At 45.7% G+C, this 13,603-nt stretch overlaps 1 protein-coding gene and 1 pseudogene across 1 annotated transcript; both read right to left on the bottom strand.

The window, feature by feature from the left end:
- Positions 1 to 4,860: 4,860 nt before the first annotated feature.
- Positions 4,861 to 5,866, bottom strand: LOC150066514 (uncharacterized; annotated as a pseudogene).
- A 1,617-nt stretch (positions 5,867 to 7,483) lies between these two features.
- Positions 7,484 to 10,436, bottom strand: Mustn1 (musculoskeletal, embryonic nuclear protein 1). The gene is made up of 3 exons (XM_090321123.1): positions 9,482 to 10,436; positions 8,279 to 8,411; positions 7,484 to 8,078 (listed from the first exon to the last, which is right to left on the bottom strand). Exons 1-3 carry the CDS (start codon positions 9,836 to 9,838, stop codon positions 7,972 to 7,974), a joined length of 597 nt encoding a protein of 198 aa, XP_090177249.1. The 5' UTR covers positions 9,839 to 10,436; the 3' UTR covers positions 7,484 to 7,971.
- Between the last annotated feature and the right edge of the window lie 3,167 nt (positions 10,437 to 13,603).

Here is a 13,603-nt window from a genome sequence, read left to right as displayed (position 1 = left end):
TTTATTTATTTTTGCTAGCATTTGAGAGACAGCTCCACTTCTGGATTGTCAGTGATTAATTTGCAGATACAAGTCTCATGAACTTTCCTACCTAGGCTAGGTTTGACCCATGGTCCTCAGTAGCGAGGGTTACAGGGTTGAGTCACCAGCATTTGATGAAGTGCTACTTTTATAACAATAAAGTGAACAAATATTAGTCACTCAATGCAGCTGATACTTGTGTTCCCTGATGATTTCAGGGAAGCCAGCTCCTGAGTCTGTGGATTCAAAAGGCTAAAGGTGAGTCACTGAGTGTGGTCAGAGCCAAATCTTGGGTCAGGGAAGGAGAAAGGCTCAGTGACAGCAGTGTGAGGGGCTGTGGGGGACCACATAGGATCCTACACCATAAAGTTACTTCGAGGGCTAGGGTGGTATCTCCCTCGTCATCCCTGATATTCTGAAAGCTGGCAGCATCTGGCTGTGGGGAAGAGCCTCAGAGACTTAGAAGCCATTTCTATAGCTTCAAGTAAAATCTCCCTTCTTTCTTAGTATGACTACAGCCAAAAGCCTGTATGTATGTGTTTACAGCTTACTCCTGGCTCTGGGAAGGATTGGGGGTTATACAGGGGGAAAGATCTTCCCGTATTTCTGGAAAAGCCTCCCAAAGGAGCCCAGTAAAAAACAAAATTCTGTCCCCAGAGTAGGTTGCTCCCTTGGGTTACTGAGTATTTGCCAAGTCTAAGCTACTTAAGGCTGTAGAAGGCAGTCAGGATGGCTAGGAATGTGGGAAAGACTGAGAAGCTATCTCCCTGTGCCAAGGGGATAGGGGAGGTTTGTCAGTAGGCCTTAACCTTGAGCCAGGCCCTACCAATGAAGCCCCAGGAGTCACTATTCTGTTTATGATCTTGCCATTGCAGCTGGATAGGCCTCAACAGTTTCCTGAACCTGAAGGTTCCATGTTCATCGGTCGAAATCACACACAACTGAGAAGGTGGTATTCCCAGTCCTTGGGCAGCATAATAGGAACAGAAAACAGGGCTTGCCCAGGTGTCTGGAAGAGACAGCACCTCAGGAAAGTGCCACCAGCCAGAGAGGATCCTGGACCTGGCTTTATCTTTGTAACTACCAAGAAGTCAGTGTAGCTTGTTGTAATTTGCTGTGTGCTACTCAATCCACTGCAACAGAGAGCAACACAATAATGGAAATCAGACTATGGAACTGAGGTTTGAGGGCACCACAGAACCTGTAACATTCCGCCAGCAACAGATCACAAGGTTCCATTTTTAATTTTTTAATATTTTGCCAGTCCTGAGGCTTGAACTCAAGGCCTAGGTGCTGTCCTTGAGCTTTCTCAAGGCTAGCCTACTTCTCTACCTCTTAAGCCACAGCACCACTTCTGCCTTTTTCTGTGTATGTGGTACCAGGAAAATGCTAGGCAAGCATTCTACCACTAGGCCACATTCCTAAATGATTTTTTTAACACATTATGGCAGCTCAATTTTGTAAAATTCCTATTCTTCATTTCCTGATTTATTTCCTCCAAAATTATAGCTGTGACAACTGTGACTTCATGGAAAATACAAGCCAGCTTGCTGAGGTCCTTGTAGACACCTACTATAAGTCCAGGGACAGGCAGAACAAAAGATGCAGCTATAACCATATTAGCAGCATTTAGCATCACAAGGTTGTCATCACTATTTGGGGAGAGATCACATTTTAGGTGTCCCTTATTTTGATAGATCAAATTGCTAATTAGGAGAGGTGCCACTCTCCCAATGTAACAGAGTCCTGAATATTTTTCTTTAGAGCACAATATGCTTTCCCTCCACAATAGAAAGACCAGTCAATGTCGAGTTTCTTTTTTTTTTTTCCTTTAGGCAAACTGAGTTTTGTCGCAGATGAAGACGAGCAATTACTAAGATGAGCATAAGCACTCATGATGGACTGTAAATTCAAGGTCCAACATTAATTCATTCTCTAAGATATCTTCTGACTAATTTCATCCTGAGTATCCTTTCAAACTGACAGCAAGTCCTACTAAGTTTTGTTAGGATATTTTGTCTTCCCTGACATAAAAGGAATTTTTATTCATGGTATTAATGGCTAGTTGCAGCCTTAAGTTTGGTGAACTGTAAGTTCTGATTCAGGGGCCAAATGCATGGTGATATTTTTCCCTGTAAGGACACTATCTATGGGTAACCTTTCTGTATTTTGGAACAATTATATTTTCCTTCATCCTCGGGAGAGGCTATAAGTTTAACTATCCAGAATTGGATATTTGAAATGGGTTAAAAATAAAAATTCATGGGAATTGTCAGCATAAGCCAGTTTCATGGACAACAATTACTAAAATTTATCAAATTTAACAGAGAATCTTCAGGCAAATAGTAAATTTATCAGAAAATCCCTAGGCAAACAGTACTGGAAATGAAGGGCATACCAAGGTTATGTGATCAACTTGCAAAAACAAATGCGTAGGTTGTTCACCCCTATAATCCTAGCTACTCAGGAGGCTGAGATCTGAGGATCAAGGTTCAAAGCCAGCCTGGGCACAAAAGGATCTGAGACTCTTATCGCCAATTAAGCTCTAGAACACAGGAAGTGGAGCTTGGCTCAAGGGTAAGGTGGCAGACTTGAGCTGGACAGCGCCCAGGCCAGAGTTCAAGCCCCATGACCCACAAAAAAAAACAAAAAAGAAAAAGCTTAGCGCCACTTCCATGTGCTTGCCAATTTTGTCTTTTACAATGATAGGCTCGTTTGTATAGTCACCAAAAAGATAGGCTCATTTGTATGGTTGCCAAACAGCCACTGGCCACTTGGAACTGGGACTATGGCTGGGACTATGCGTGGTTTTTGCTTTTATAACCCCCAACCCCCTGCTTTTTGAATTCGGGGCTGCTCACTACCTAGATGAGTTAGCCCCAGCCAGTCAGCACAATTGATTCCAGACTGAAGAATTGAGTTCTTATTCCCCAAGGTCAAGCAAAGAACCAGGTGCATGCTCATGTGCTTGTCTGGAGGCAGGTCATTCTGACCTTGGTCCTGAGGGCATAACAGCCCTCATACTCAAGGTGCAGCATTCCACTGTAGGCCAGGCCAAGAACCCCCAAAAGAGCATGTCCTATTTTCTAATTTTCCTTTCTTGTTAAGCTCTATGTAAACCTACACCAAAATCCAATCCCTAGCACAATCTCCAATCCCACGGGAAGATCTGTGCCCCATTCTGTTTCTCAAACAATCCTTGCCAGATGACAATTAAGTCTGGCCTATTCCTTTTCCATTCTTCTCCATTGTCCTTACACAGATTGTTACCATCAGTTATTATCTGTGCCTTAGTTTAGTAGGGTTGTTCTATTTCATATTATCTTTCTTAGACTGATCAGAGATGTTCCTCCAAGGCCCCTCAAACTTTCTCTGACTAAATATCTTAATGGCTCACAGTACAATTTAAGTACAATGATTTACCCAGCATAGGAACCTCCTAAACAGAGGCTTGTACTGAGCAAGAGGGACTAGCAGTAAATAAGTGCCATCATCATTACAAAGACATTTCATTAATTTCTGGTCTACTGTCCTTCAAGCATCCCTCAAGCTTCTGGAGAAAGCTTCATCTGACCCCAGGTGGGAATGGTTGTAGATCTGGTTCTTGTTGTTCTTCTGGGACCTTTAGTTATCCTCACCTTTTTGCAGGTCCTTCTATATTTATGCTTGAGATAGTAAAGGAAAATTTTTCTTATCCTGTTCTCCTAAAGAAATGGTGAAGAAATATTTTCAATATATGTCTCTATTGTAGGAGAAAGCAGCCCTGAATGTAAAGTGCCCATCAGCTGAATAATAGCATTTATTTTTTCATTCCAATCCTAGATTTATTCAATACAATTTTTTTTGCCAGTCCTGGGCTTGGGCTCAGGGTCTGAGCACTATCCTTGGGCTTTCTCAAGGCTAGAGCTCTAGCACTTGAGCTACAGCAACACTTCTGGCTTTTTTCTATCTATGTGGTTCTGAGGAATCGAACCTGGGTCTTCTTCGGGCATGCTAGGCAAGCACTGCTATAAAATTACAAAACTCAAATTTTATAGTACTGACTGATTACAACAAAAGAGAGAGGGGGGAGGGAGAGATGGAGAGGGAAAGGGAGAGAGAGAGAGAGAGGGAAAGAGAGAGAGAGAGAGAGAGAGAGAGAGAGAGAGAGAGAGAGAGAGAGAGAGAGAGAGAGAGAATGCAATGTACATGTTGCCAAGGCAAACTTGCAAAACCACCAGGAAAGGCAAAACAGAGTGGGGCGGGGCTCTGAGCACCCTGAAGAGCCAGCTCAACTGCTCATCAACTTCAGAGTAAGGAGGAAAGGGGCATGGTAAGTGAGGACATGGAAAGCAGACCCATTTATGGCAACTAACATGGGTAGAAGAGGACTGGGGCAGGGGCAGGCCAAACAAGAACAGTAGCTTGGTCCCTTTTTCCTGCAAGTTACTGCACAGGAAGAACAGGGCATGATCAGGTTGCCAGGCTGGCCCCAGTACCCTGTGGCAAGGCTGGGAGCCACTTGGAAGCTTTTCTCTGTTGGCCCTGCACCAAACACTCTCAGAACATAGAAGGGGTCAACTTTCTAGCCAGAAAACCACAGGGTACCTTATAAACAGAACCCCAAATCCACAGCACTTTGGCAGCCAGAACTCGCCTGCAGAAGAAATGTCTCCTTTGCTGCCTTCCAAGCCTGCCCCCCAGTGGGGATCTTCCTACAGACCCTCCTTTGGCTAGTTCAGTGACAAATCTGGGCTGGGTGAGCCCAAGTTGCAGGGGGGGATCCAGGATTGGAGCTACAGCTGCTCCTGTGGCGCTGGTGGTCGGGAGAGCATGACCTCCCCCACATCTAAGGGGGTGTCACATGGGAGGTGGTGGCAGCATTCTCCTAGGAGGGCTGAAGCACTGAGGGGGTGGCCTAGGCCAACAGGCCAGCACCACAGTAGCTATGATCTTTTGGCCATCGGTTCAATCTCCATCCGTGTACATGTTGCCAAGGCAAACTTGGCCTCATCTGGATCCTCAAACTCCACATAGCCTTTGGACAGGCGAGGGTGCATTCTCTCTATAGGATTCGATCTTCCCGTAGGTGGAAAATATCTCCATAATACGATCCTTGGTCACATTCCTGGTGAGCCACCTGGTGTGCACCTTGGTAGGTTTGGGGGAAGGGCTCTGTCTTTTCCACTCCTTTTCATCTCTTTTAGGTGGGTTTAGATTTGGCATGCGAGTGCTTTCTGTTGTCATGGGGGAGCCAGAGGAGCTGCTGGAACTGGAGCTTCAGGAGATGCTGGAGCTTCCTTAAATGACCGGATGCTGAGGAAGAGTTGAAGCCACTGCTTGAGCCTGTGCTGGCGCTAGATCGGGAGCTGGACTGAGACCTGGTGCTGCTGCTTCCACTAGAAGTACTGCGGCACTTCTGGGTCTTATCCCTCGACTCCTTGGTGGCCCCTTTATCTTTAGAGTGATTCTCTGACTTCTTGTCAAAGTGGTCCTAGTGTTTGGTAGGAGCCCTAGTGCTGTACTTATTTTTTTCTTTGACTCCTAGCAAGCTCTTCTTTTTCACTCCTGATAAATCCATTCTCCCCTTCTGAGGTGTTCAAAGCAGCAAGGATGGCCTCACTTATATGAACTCTCATTTCTAACTTGAGTCTGAGAAACAATCCCTAATCAACTGCAATTTACTCCAAAGAGCAGAATCAATCCCCACCCCCCACTCCTCAGTCGCTGAGGCCTGCATAATTCTGAATTTATCCAAGATCTTAAAGCATCTGCTCAAGAGGAGCTGAGGTATCTGAGTAGAGTTCAATCTCTCATTCCCAGAGTAGCCAGAGGAAGACTCCTTATCACACTTGTTAGCTTCACATATCTTCTGCTTATTACCAGATCTAAAGCCTTCTGCCATTTTTCTCTCTTTTGTCCAAAGAGTCAGAGTTTTCAGTCACATCTTTTTGTTCTTTGCCATAAGACTCAGAACTTTCAGCTACATCTTTTTGCTCTTTGTCGAAAGACTTATTGCTTTCAGCCATAGCCTTTTGCCCTTTGTGGTTTTTAGCCACACCTTTTTGGCTTCATGAAATAGAACTCTACTAAATGAAGTCACAGACAATAACTGATGGTAAAAGTCTGGAGTTTATTGTGCTTACTGGCTGAGGCTAACTCAACTTGGGAGAGAGCAGCTCTGAATTAAAAAAGCGAGGTGGTGGGGAAGAGGGCAGTTATAAAGGCAAAGACCGTCTACACATAGTCATAAGCAGGTGGCCAATAATTTTACACCACTTAATCATCCCAGTTCAGAAGGCCAATGGCCGCATGCCAACCATGCAAAAGAACCTATCACTGTAAAAGTCAAAATTGGTGCACACACTCAAGCAAGCAAGCAAGCAAGCAGTACACCGAAGTGGAAATAAGCACTTGTTTTTGCAAGTTGACCACATAACCTTGGCATGACCTTCAGTCCCAGTACTGTTTGTCTGAGGATTCTCTGATACGTTTGATAAGTTTTTAGTAACTGTTGACCTTGAAACTGGCTCATGCTGCCAATTTCCCATGAATTTTTATTTTTAACCCCTTTCATTCAGTTATAAGACTCAACTCTCAGTCACATTTTCCTTTTGTGTGGGAGCTTCTTCCCCCATAGGCCATGTTTTGTTGGCTGAGGAGCTTGGAGAGGTTTCAACAACATTATGATTAGATTGTATAAAGACCAAACTTTTAATGGGATTTCCTTCATCTGGCTTTGAGTCACATAAAAAGATGGTACAATCCACCTCCACTGCTGCACTTGTAGCAACCAATCCCAAGGAAATAAAGTGCAAACTTCCACAGGTGGCAATATTTTTGTATACAAGTGATAGATGACCCTTCTTATTCAGGAAGAAGAGCTAAACAGTAAACAGCTTATAATTTGCATAAACCTAAGTCTACCCTCAAGTTCCCAAGCAGTTTAGGGTGGAGTTAGAAATCTGAATTCCTATTAAGCCATGACTAATCTTTTCAAGAAACTCTCAGTGTTCTAAGATTATACTGGGAGAATGCATCCAAATTCCCAATCCTTTCAGGGTCTCACAGTTGACAAGGGTGCAGGAGCTATGGTCTTTGAGGGTCAAGGCCCCACAGGGTGTTAGATTCTTAGAAGTATCTAATACAGCAGGGAGGAGAGGTACGATCAGGCCTCCAAAGGCTTCATTCTAAGCAGCACCACTGTGGCCTGATTTTATAGAACAGGCTACTGCACAATTCAACTCTCCTAAGACAATGACACTTAGAATGGTAGTAGTCTATAGTCTATATACATTCTATACACACATTCTACACTCTCTTTCTCTCTCTCTCTAGCACACTAGTTTATACACTACTACTACAGAGTAGCCTACAGTCATACAGGTCAGCATCAGAATTCCATGCCCAAGGCTCTTTTGAATATAGCTCAGTGCCCTAAAAGCACCTACATTATCCTTTGTGACTTTTTTTTTTTTTGCCAGTCCTAGGGCTTGATCTCAGGGCCTGGACCCTGTCCCTGAGCCTCTCTGTGCTCAAGGCCAGGACTCCACCACTTGAGCCACAGCACCACTTTTGGCTTTTTCTGTGTATGTGGTACTGAGGAATAGAACCCAGGACTTCATGCATGCCAGGCAAGGACTCTACCAGTAGGCCACATTCCCAACCCCCTTTGTGACTTTTCAAAAGCCCAGATAGGGCACAGAATATCCCCTCATCTACCTGTTTTCTCTTTCCCCTTCAGTTAAGTGACCAATGACTAACTGACATCTTTCCAATACTGGGGCCACTTAGGCATGTTCTTTATTGGTGTTTCTTAGGCACTGGTGCAAAAGGGTGAGGGCTTCAGAGAAAGGTGGCAGGCCCAGAGATAGCAGAAGTGAAGGGGTAATCTGGCATTAAAAAAAGAGTCCGTGGGAAAGGCTCCTGTGTCGAGGTGTTCAGGGTGGTGCAGGGCCTGGCATTCACTTCTCAGCCAAACACACTCTTGGCAGGTCCAGCTTTGGGCTTCTCAAAAACAGTCTCAGTGCCTGTGCGGTTGCGGCTGAACACTGATGGTGCAGCGGAGCCAGCTTGCTCTGCATGGGTAAGAGGTACAGAAGACACTGTCAGGCCTGTCCTGTTCTGACTTCTTTGGAGGTAAGGCCCCAACTGCTGGGGCAATCTCACCTACTGCAGAGCTCTGGACTCTCAGAAAAGAACCCCTGATATCCCTCCACCAACCACTACTGGCAGATTATATGTGTTCCAAATCCCATCTGATGTGGAAGGCACTTACCACACTCCTGCATGACTTGGTAGGTCTTGGACTTGATCTGCTGGTTCTTGGCCAGGTTCCCTCGGGCCCCTTTCAGGTCCTCCTCTTTTACAGGAGGGCGTTTCTTCTTAATGGGGGCTTCTGGAATGCCAGCCTTGGAGAATCCAGAGCCTCATCTTACAACCTAAGACCTCAAGGTAGACTTTCCTACCTTAATGCCTTGGGTATTGGCTCACTGAACTAGAGCCAATTCTAGGCCTACTCCTCTTCCAGGCCTTCCTGACTACTTTCCAACTTTGAGCCCCAGCTATCTTGATCTGATCTATACATGTGCCTTTCTCCTAAAGACTGGGGTGTGGGGGAAGCAGTGAATATTTTAAACCTTGGGTAAGTTTAGAGTAGGTACAATGGGTAAAAGGACCATTTGTGAGGCTGAGCTACCCTAGGGAATCTGGTGAGTTTCAAAACCTCCTCACTGGGTGCCTATGGGGCCCTTAGGAAATGCTACTCTTCTGAAAAAGTACTAATATTTTTAGTGTTTGGGAAGGGAATGGAAAAACAGCTCAGATGCCCATAAAGTTAGTCCCAACTTGGCACTTACCCATAGAGCAGGCAGTGAAGAGAACCCCTTGGCAGGCTGGTCTGTTGGCCCCTCTAGTGCTGGGATAGCACCAGAGCTTAGCCTATCCTCAACCCCAGGCGCCTGTGTGTCTGAGGTCTTATTCCTTTCTAAGCCCTGGGAGCAGAGGCAGGGATTCCCTATCTCAGCCTGGGAGATTCCTCAGGCAACACTTCCCCATCCCAAACACATCCTGCTGGGATACATGGGACAGAACTGTATACCTAAACACAGACTCATACGTACAAATATACACACTGCACAGCCTCAGAAGTTACAGCTCTCTATCACTGTCCCCCACACACCATAGCTACACAATAAGTTATACAGACAGTTGTATCACATACAAAGGCACAACAAATCATAATATAAGGACCATATACATTAAATCTACCCCCTCCTAAGAAGCCAGAAAGCTAGGTAGAACAAGGTTAAAAAGAACAGGGATTCATCAGCGTGACTTCAAGTCCTGGAGCTTAGCCTTCTAGGAGCTGCCTCCTGTTTATGCTTGGATCTTAGCCCAAGTCAGATGCCAGAGATGACAGAACCCAGGCTCCCACTCCGAATCTCTTGGCTCCAATCTGGCCTATGTTGGACCCTCCTACCTGGGACATGGTGAGCGGTGAGCAAAAGCTGGCTCTCCACAGGCACCTCTCTGGAAGGCAGTAGCCGAGGGAAGAGATCTGCGTGGAGCTCAGCCCTCTGGAGCTTATATAGCCGCTTGCCAGTCCTAGGAAGTCACTCCCCCTCCTCCGACAGGCTCCCGGGTGATTCATGTCCACAGTCTTGTTGTCCACACAGTTTATTCTCGGAGATGATGGGGCAGCAGCCCTGGTGAAAGCAGACAGCTGAGGAGACCCTGAACCCTTGGAAACAGCTGTTCTATTTGGAGGTGAGAGGCTCTGGCACTGTTGGTAACTGGCTGTGTGCTTATGAATGTGTGTCCTGGAATGTGATAGCATGAGCTGACAATCTGCACAGGCCCACCTGAATGAGTGTGTGGGGGGGGCGGGGAGAGGGGCTGTACCCTAGGAAAGGGAAGTTTTGAGGCAGTTGGATGTTCTTTTTTTCGTTCTTTCTTTTCTACCCATTCTTTTGGATTCCACTGGGAAAACTTTTATCCAGGTTCAGTGGCAGGGAAGAAACTTCCTGTGTCTGTCAAATGGAAGCATTTCCTCATGGCGGGTTTCCTGGGCTGTCACAGTAGATTCAGATTAAGGGGTCACCATTAGTTCATAGGTGAAGAAACTGAAGTTGAGGGCTGAGGGGAGCCAAGGGAGCTATTCATCATATTTTGGCTGATGCCCTCATCCTTTATGAAGCAAAGCCAGGGTAAAGGGCCCAGGAAAGACTGTGGAGAGATGAGACCACAGTTCTGAAGCCCAAAGACAATTTAAATGTGGCAGCATGGCAAGTGAAGCCAATCCAGATACTTGTCTGTGGAGAGAAGAGGCCCAAGGGAATTCCTGGAAAATTGCTTAGCTGTCCTCTGCTGAGAACTCCTAACACCCTATTCTTTGCAGGGGAAATTCCATGTGTCACATGACAAGATCCTAAACTTGTAGGTGTAAATAAGAAGCCAGAATTACCCCATCAGATCAGACATAACTCAACTCCTTCCCAGTTTGTGATGGAGATTATTTTAATCCTTGTCAGTTCTAAGCAGAAATGCCACAGAGTGGCACAGCTCAAAGCTCATCCCTCTGGTCCTCTCCCAATGACTATTGCCAGGACTGGCTGGAGATAAGTACTGATGCAGGAATGCCTACAATTCCAAGGGGCCAGGAGGAGGTGGAAGGCAGACCAGGCCTTGCGCAGACTCTGCCACCGTGCCAGGGGGATGTTGCAAGTGTCCCCTGCAACTTCAGCACTACCTGATGTTGGCTCTGCTCACCTGAGTGGCCTCGGGGACAAATCTGTGGATGTTTACTTTTTACTCTCCTTCCCAACGTGATTCATTCCTTGGGAGGAAACTGGATTCATTTTTTTTTTTTTCTTAGCAAGGAAGCAGAAATGGTTTCTTTCCTTGGCAGTTTAGCTTTACTGCTAACATGAGGTGATGCAAGGTTCATTCTCACTCTGCTTCCTGTTTTCTAACTCACTGGCAATATTTTCCCCCTACTAAGCTTTTCCACTTCAGGGAACACATAACCAATGACCACAAAAGTGATGCTTTCTTTAAAAAAATAAACTGTAGTAAGATGTGAAACTTTATTGTAAACCATTTTACAATGCAGGTACATCATCTTCCCTTTCATTTCAAAAAATGTGTTGCTGTGATGCTTAATACTCCCACTGACAAACATCTCCACTTGGATGGAAGCTAAAATGGGCATGGTTTTGCTCACACAACTGACTTCTAATAAACTCCATGAAAAGAGAAATCAAATGTAAAACAACCAACCCAACCAACTAGTTGAAACCAACCAGCCAACCTTCCCACCCACCCAGAATTCAAGGTGCTCAAAGCAAGTCAGACCAGAAGTTCCTCACTGAAAGCAAAGACCCTCATCTCACAGGGACCCCTTGGGCCACCTATCTTAGCTAAGCTGGAAAAAAAGAAAGCCAATGAACTGCAGTCTGGAGGACTGTCTTGAAGCATCTTCAAATGGAGACCCTAAGCTCAGTCTATAGTCTATACTACTGAAGGAAAGTTACAACTTGCATTTGAGACACTGTACATTTTCCCTGAAGAAAGAGGTATAAGAGATGACATTAACTCCTAGCACTTGCTGCCATGGAGGACATGAGTTAAAGGCTGAGGCAGGAGGCCACCAGTGTGCTTGGGGTTCAGGGGCCCATGGACCCAAACCTCACACATCTTCAGAATGAGAAGCCATTGTCCCCTTGACATTGTCAATGTCCTACAGAGAGTTGAAGGAAGTGAAAACTACCATCTCTTCCAACTAGATGAAAGCTCATTTGACTTATTAACTTATTTCTATTGGTAATGAGAAACTCTTTTATGACCTTGACTTCCAAGTTTCTACCATGAGTGCCTTGGCCAAGGTTTGTATTTAGAAAAAACAAATTGACAGCACATAATAATATTCATTCTGTCATTTCTCAAGCATAGCGATGCTTGTCATTGGACAGTGAAGGGCTGTACCTCATAAAGCACTGTGGAGCAGGTTGAAGGAAACTCATCCCAGGAGGGAAGGCTGTTCAGGAGAAAGCCATGACCACAGTGCTCTGCAGCCACTCTCATGGGACACTGATTACCACAGGCTCCCCAGGGATGTGTATGGACATCCATCCACAAAGAAGGGTAAGGCAAAACACGTGATGGATGCCATGCTGCCCAAAACTGCAAACCAGGAGCCCCCAATGATCAGACATCTGTTAGAACTCTATTCTGTTGAGCCAACAGCTGCAGGTCAGAGACTAAAGCCATTTTACTGAAGATCAGGAACACCCACAGGAGAATATCTGTGCTCACTGTTCTTCAAGCCACTGCTCAGCAGGAGTTGGAATGAACCTAACGATGAGGTCATCTGAGGCCTCTACAGTCTGGAGCTGCTATGCTCCAATAGTGTGGCTCTCCTATCTCCATGCCTGGTTTGCAGACACAAAGAGCTCAAGACCAAAAATGATGTTCTGACTCTGAGCTTCAGTAAAGTGGCAACAAAGATGGCAGAAACAGCTATGTCACAGGTTGTCCAATCTATACTAAACATTGCACTAGCAAAGTCACCAGGAAGAACTGTCTCTGCAGGAATGCCAGTCCTCTTCCCAAATACAACTTAGTGATGTCCCACTAGTGATGGGGTGGGGAAAGACTACAGTTAGCCACAGGATAACTGTAGGTAGAGAGAAGAAATGGGAACTGGAGCGATGCAGGTCCCAGCCAAATGTCATCTCACTGAGTAGCAGAGGACAGTCCCCAGTGTCTTACCTAACGGCTCAGCTCACAAAGAAGCATATCCAGACCCGTGCTTAAGTACACCACAGTTTTATGCAGGGTTAAAAAGAGGGCTTTGAGTGGAATCACCTCCCTGAATACTACTCTCACCTAAAGCCTGCGTCACCTCACTTCTAGCCAACACTGTAGCAAGGTGGTTTTCTGTTCTGAAATGCCACCTCCACCTTGCTGCTTCTATAGCAGGGAAGAGTTGGTCTGAAGAGTATCAGTGGCCATGCTGAGGAGTGGATGTCACCACCCTGGTGGGCGGGGTGGGGAGCACAGACTAGATGCACTTCATACTGTCTGTGGATTTAGACAGCTAGCTCTCTTGCCTCTACAGGGCTGCCCCAGCTACCTCACAACTTTGGAGTGTGTGAAAACAAGCTCATCTAGCCAAATAGATGTGCTTCAGATTGTTGTATAAGCAAGTAGATGGCAGCAGGTGACAGGTACGACAGAGGCTGGGCTCTGTAGCTGCCACAATGGAGTCTCAAAGATGTTGAGACTATGAAAAGAAACAGAGAACAAGCAGGGGTAGCCTGGTGGTTGTGATTCCTCTTAACACAAAGATCAAATTCCTGACCTCCTTTCTCAGTCATGTATAACCAAGGTCTGTAATCTGTCTTCAGACATGCCAATGAGCTTGTGGGCCCTGGAAGAAGCTTTCTTGATCCACACACACTGAGCACCCACATCACCTTCAGAAAGGCCGCCTCATGCTCAGGCTTCACCTTCACACATCACCAGCTTTCTATCTCCAGATATGGGCTATCCTTTATCATTTATCCTTCCCACAGGATCATTTAGTTCATTTTATTACCAG

This window comes from Megascapheus bottae, chromosome 2 (genome assembly GCF_031878675.1).
Source record: "Megascapheus bottae isolate mThoBot1 chromosome 2, mThoBot2.hap1, whole genome shotgun sequence".
NCBI lineage: Eukaryota > Metazoa > Chordata > Mammalia > Rodentia > Geomyidae > Megascapheus > Megascapheus bottae.
Note: the sequence above shows the minus strand (reverse complement) of the source record. Positions and strands in the feature narration are given on the sequence as shown.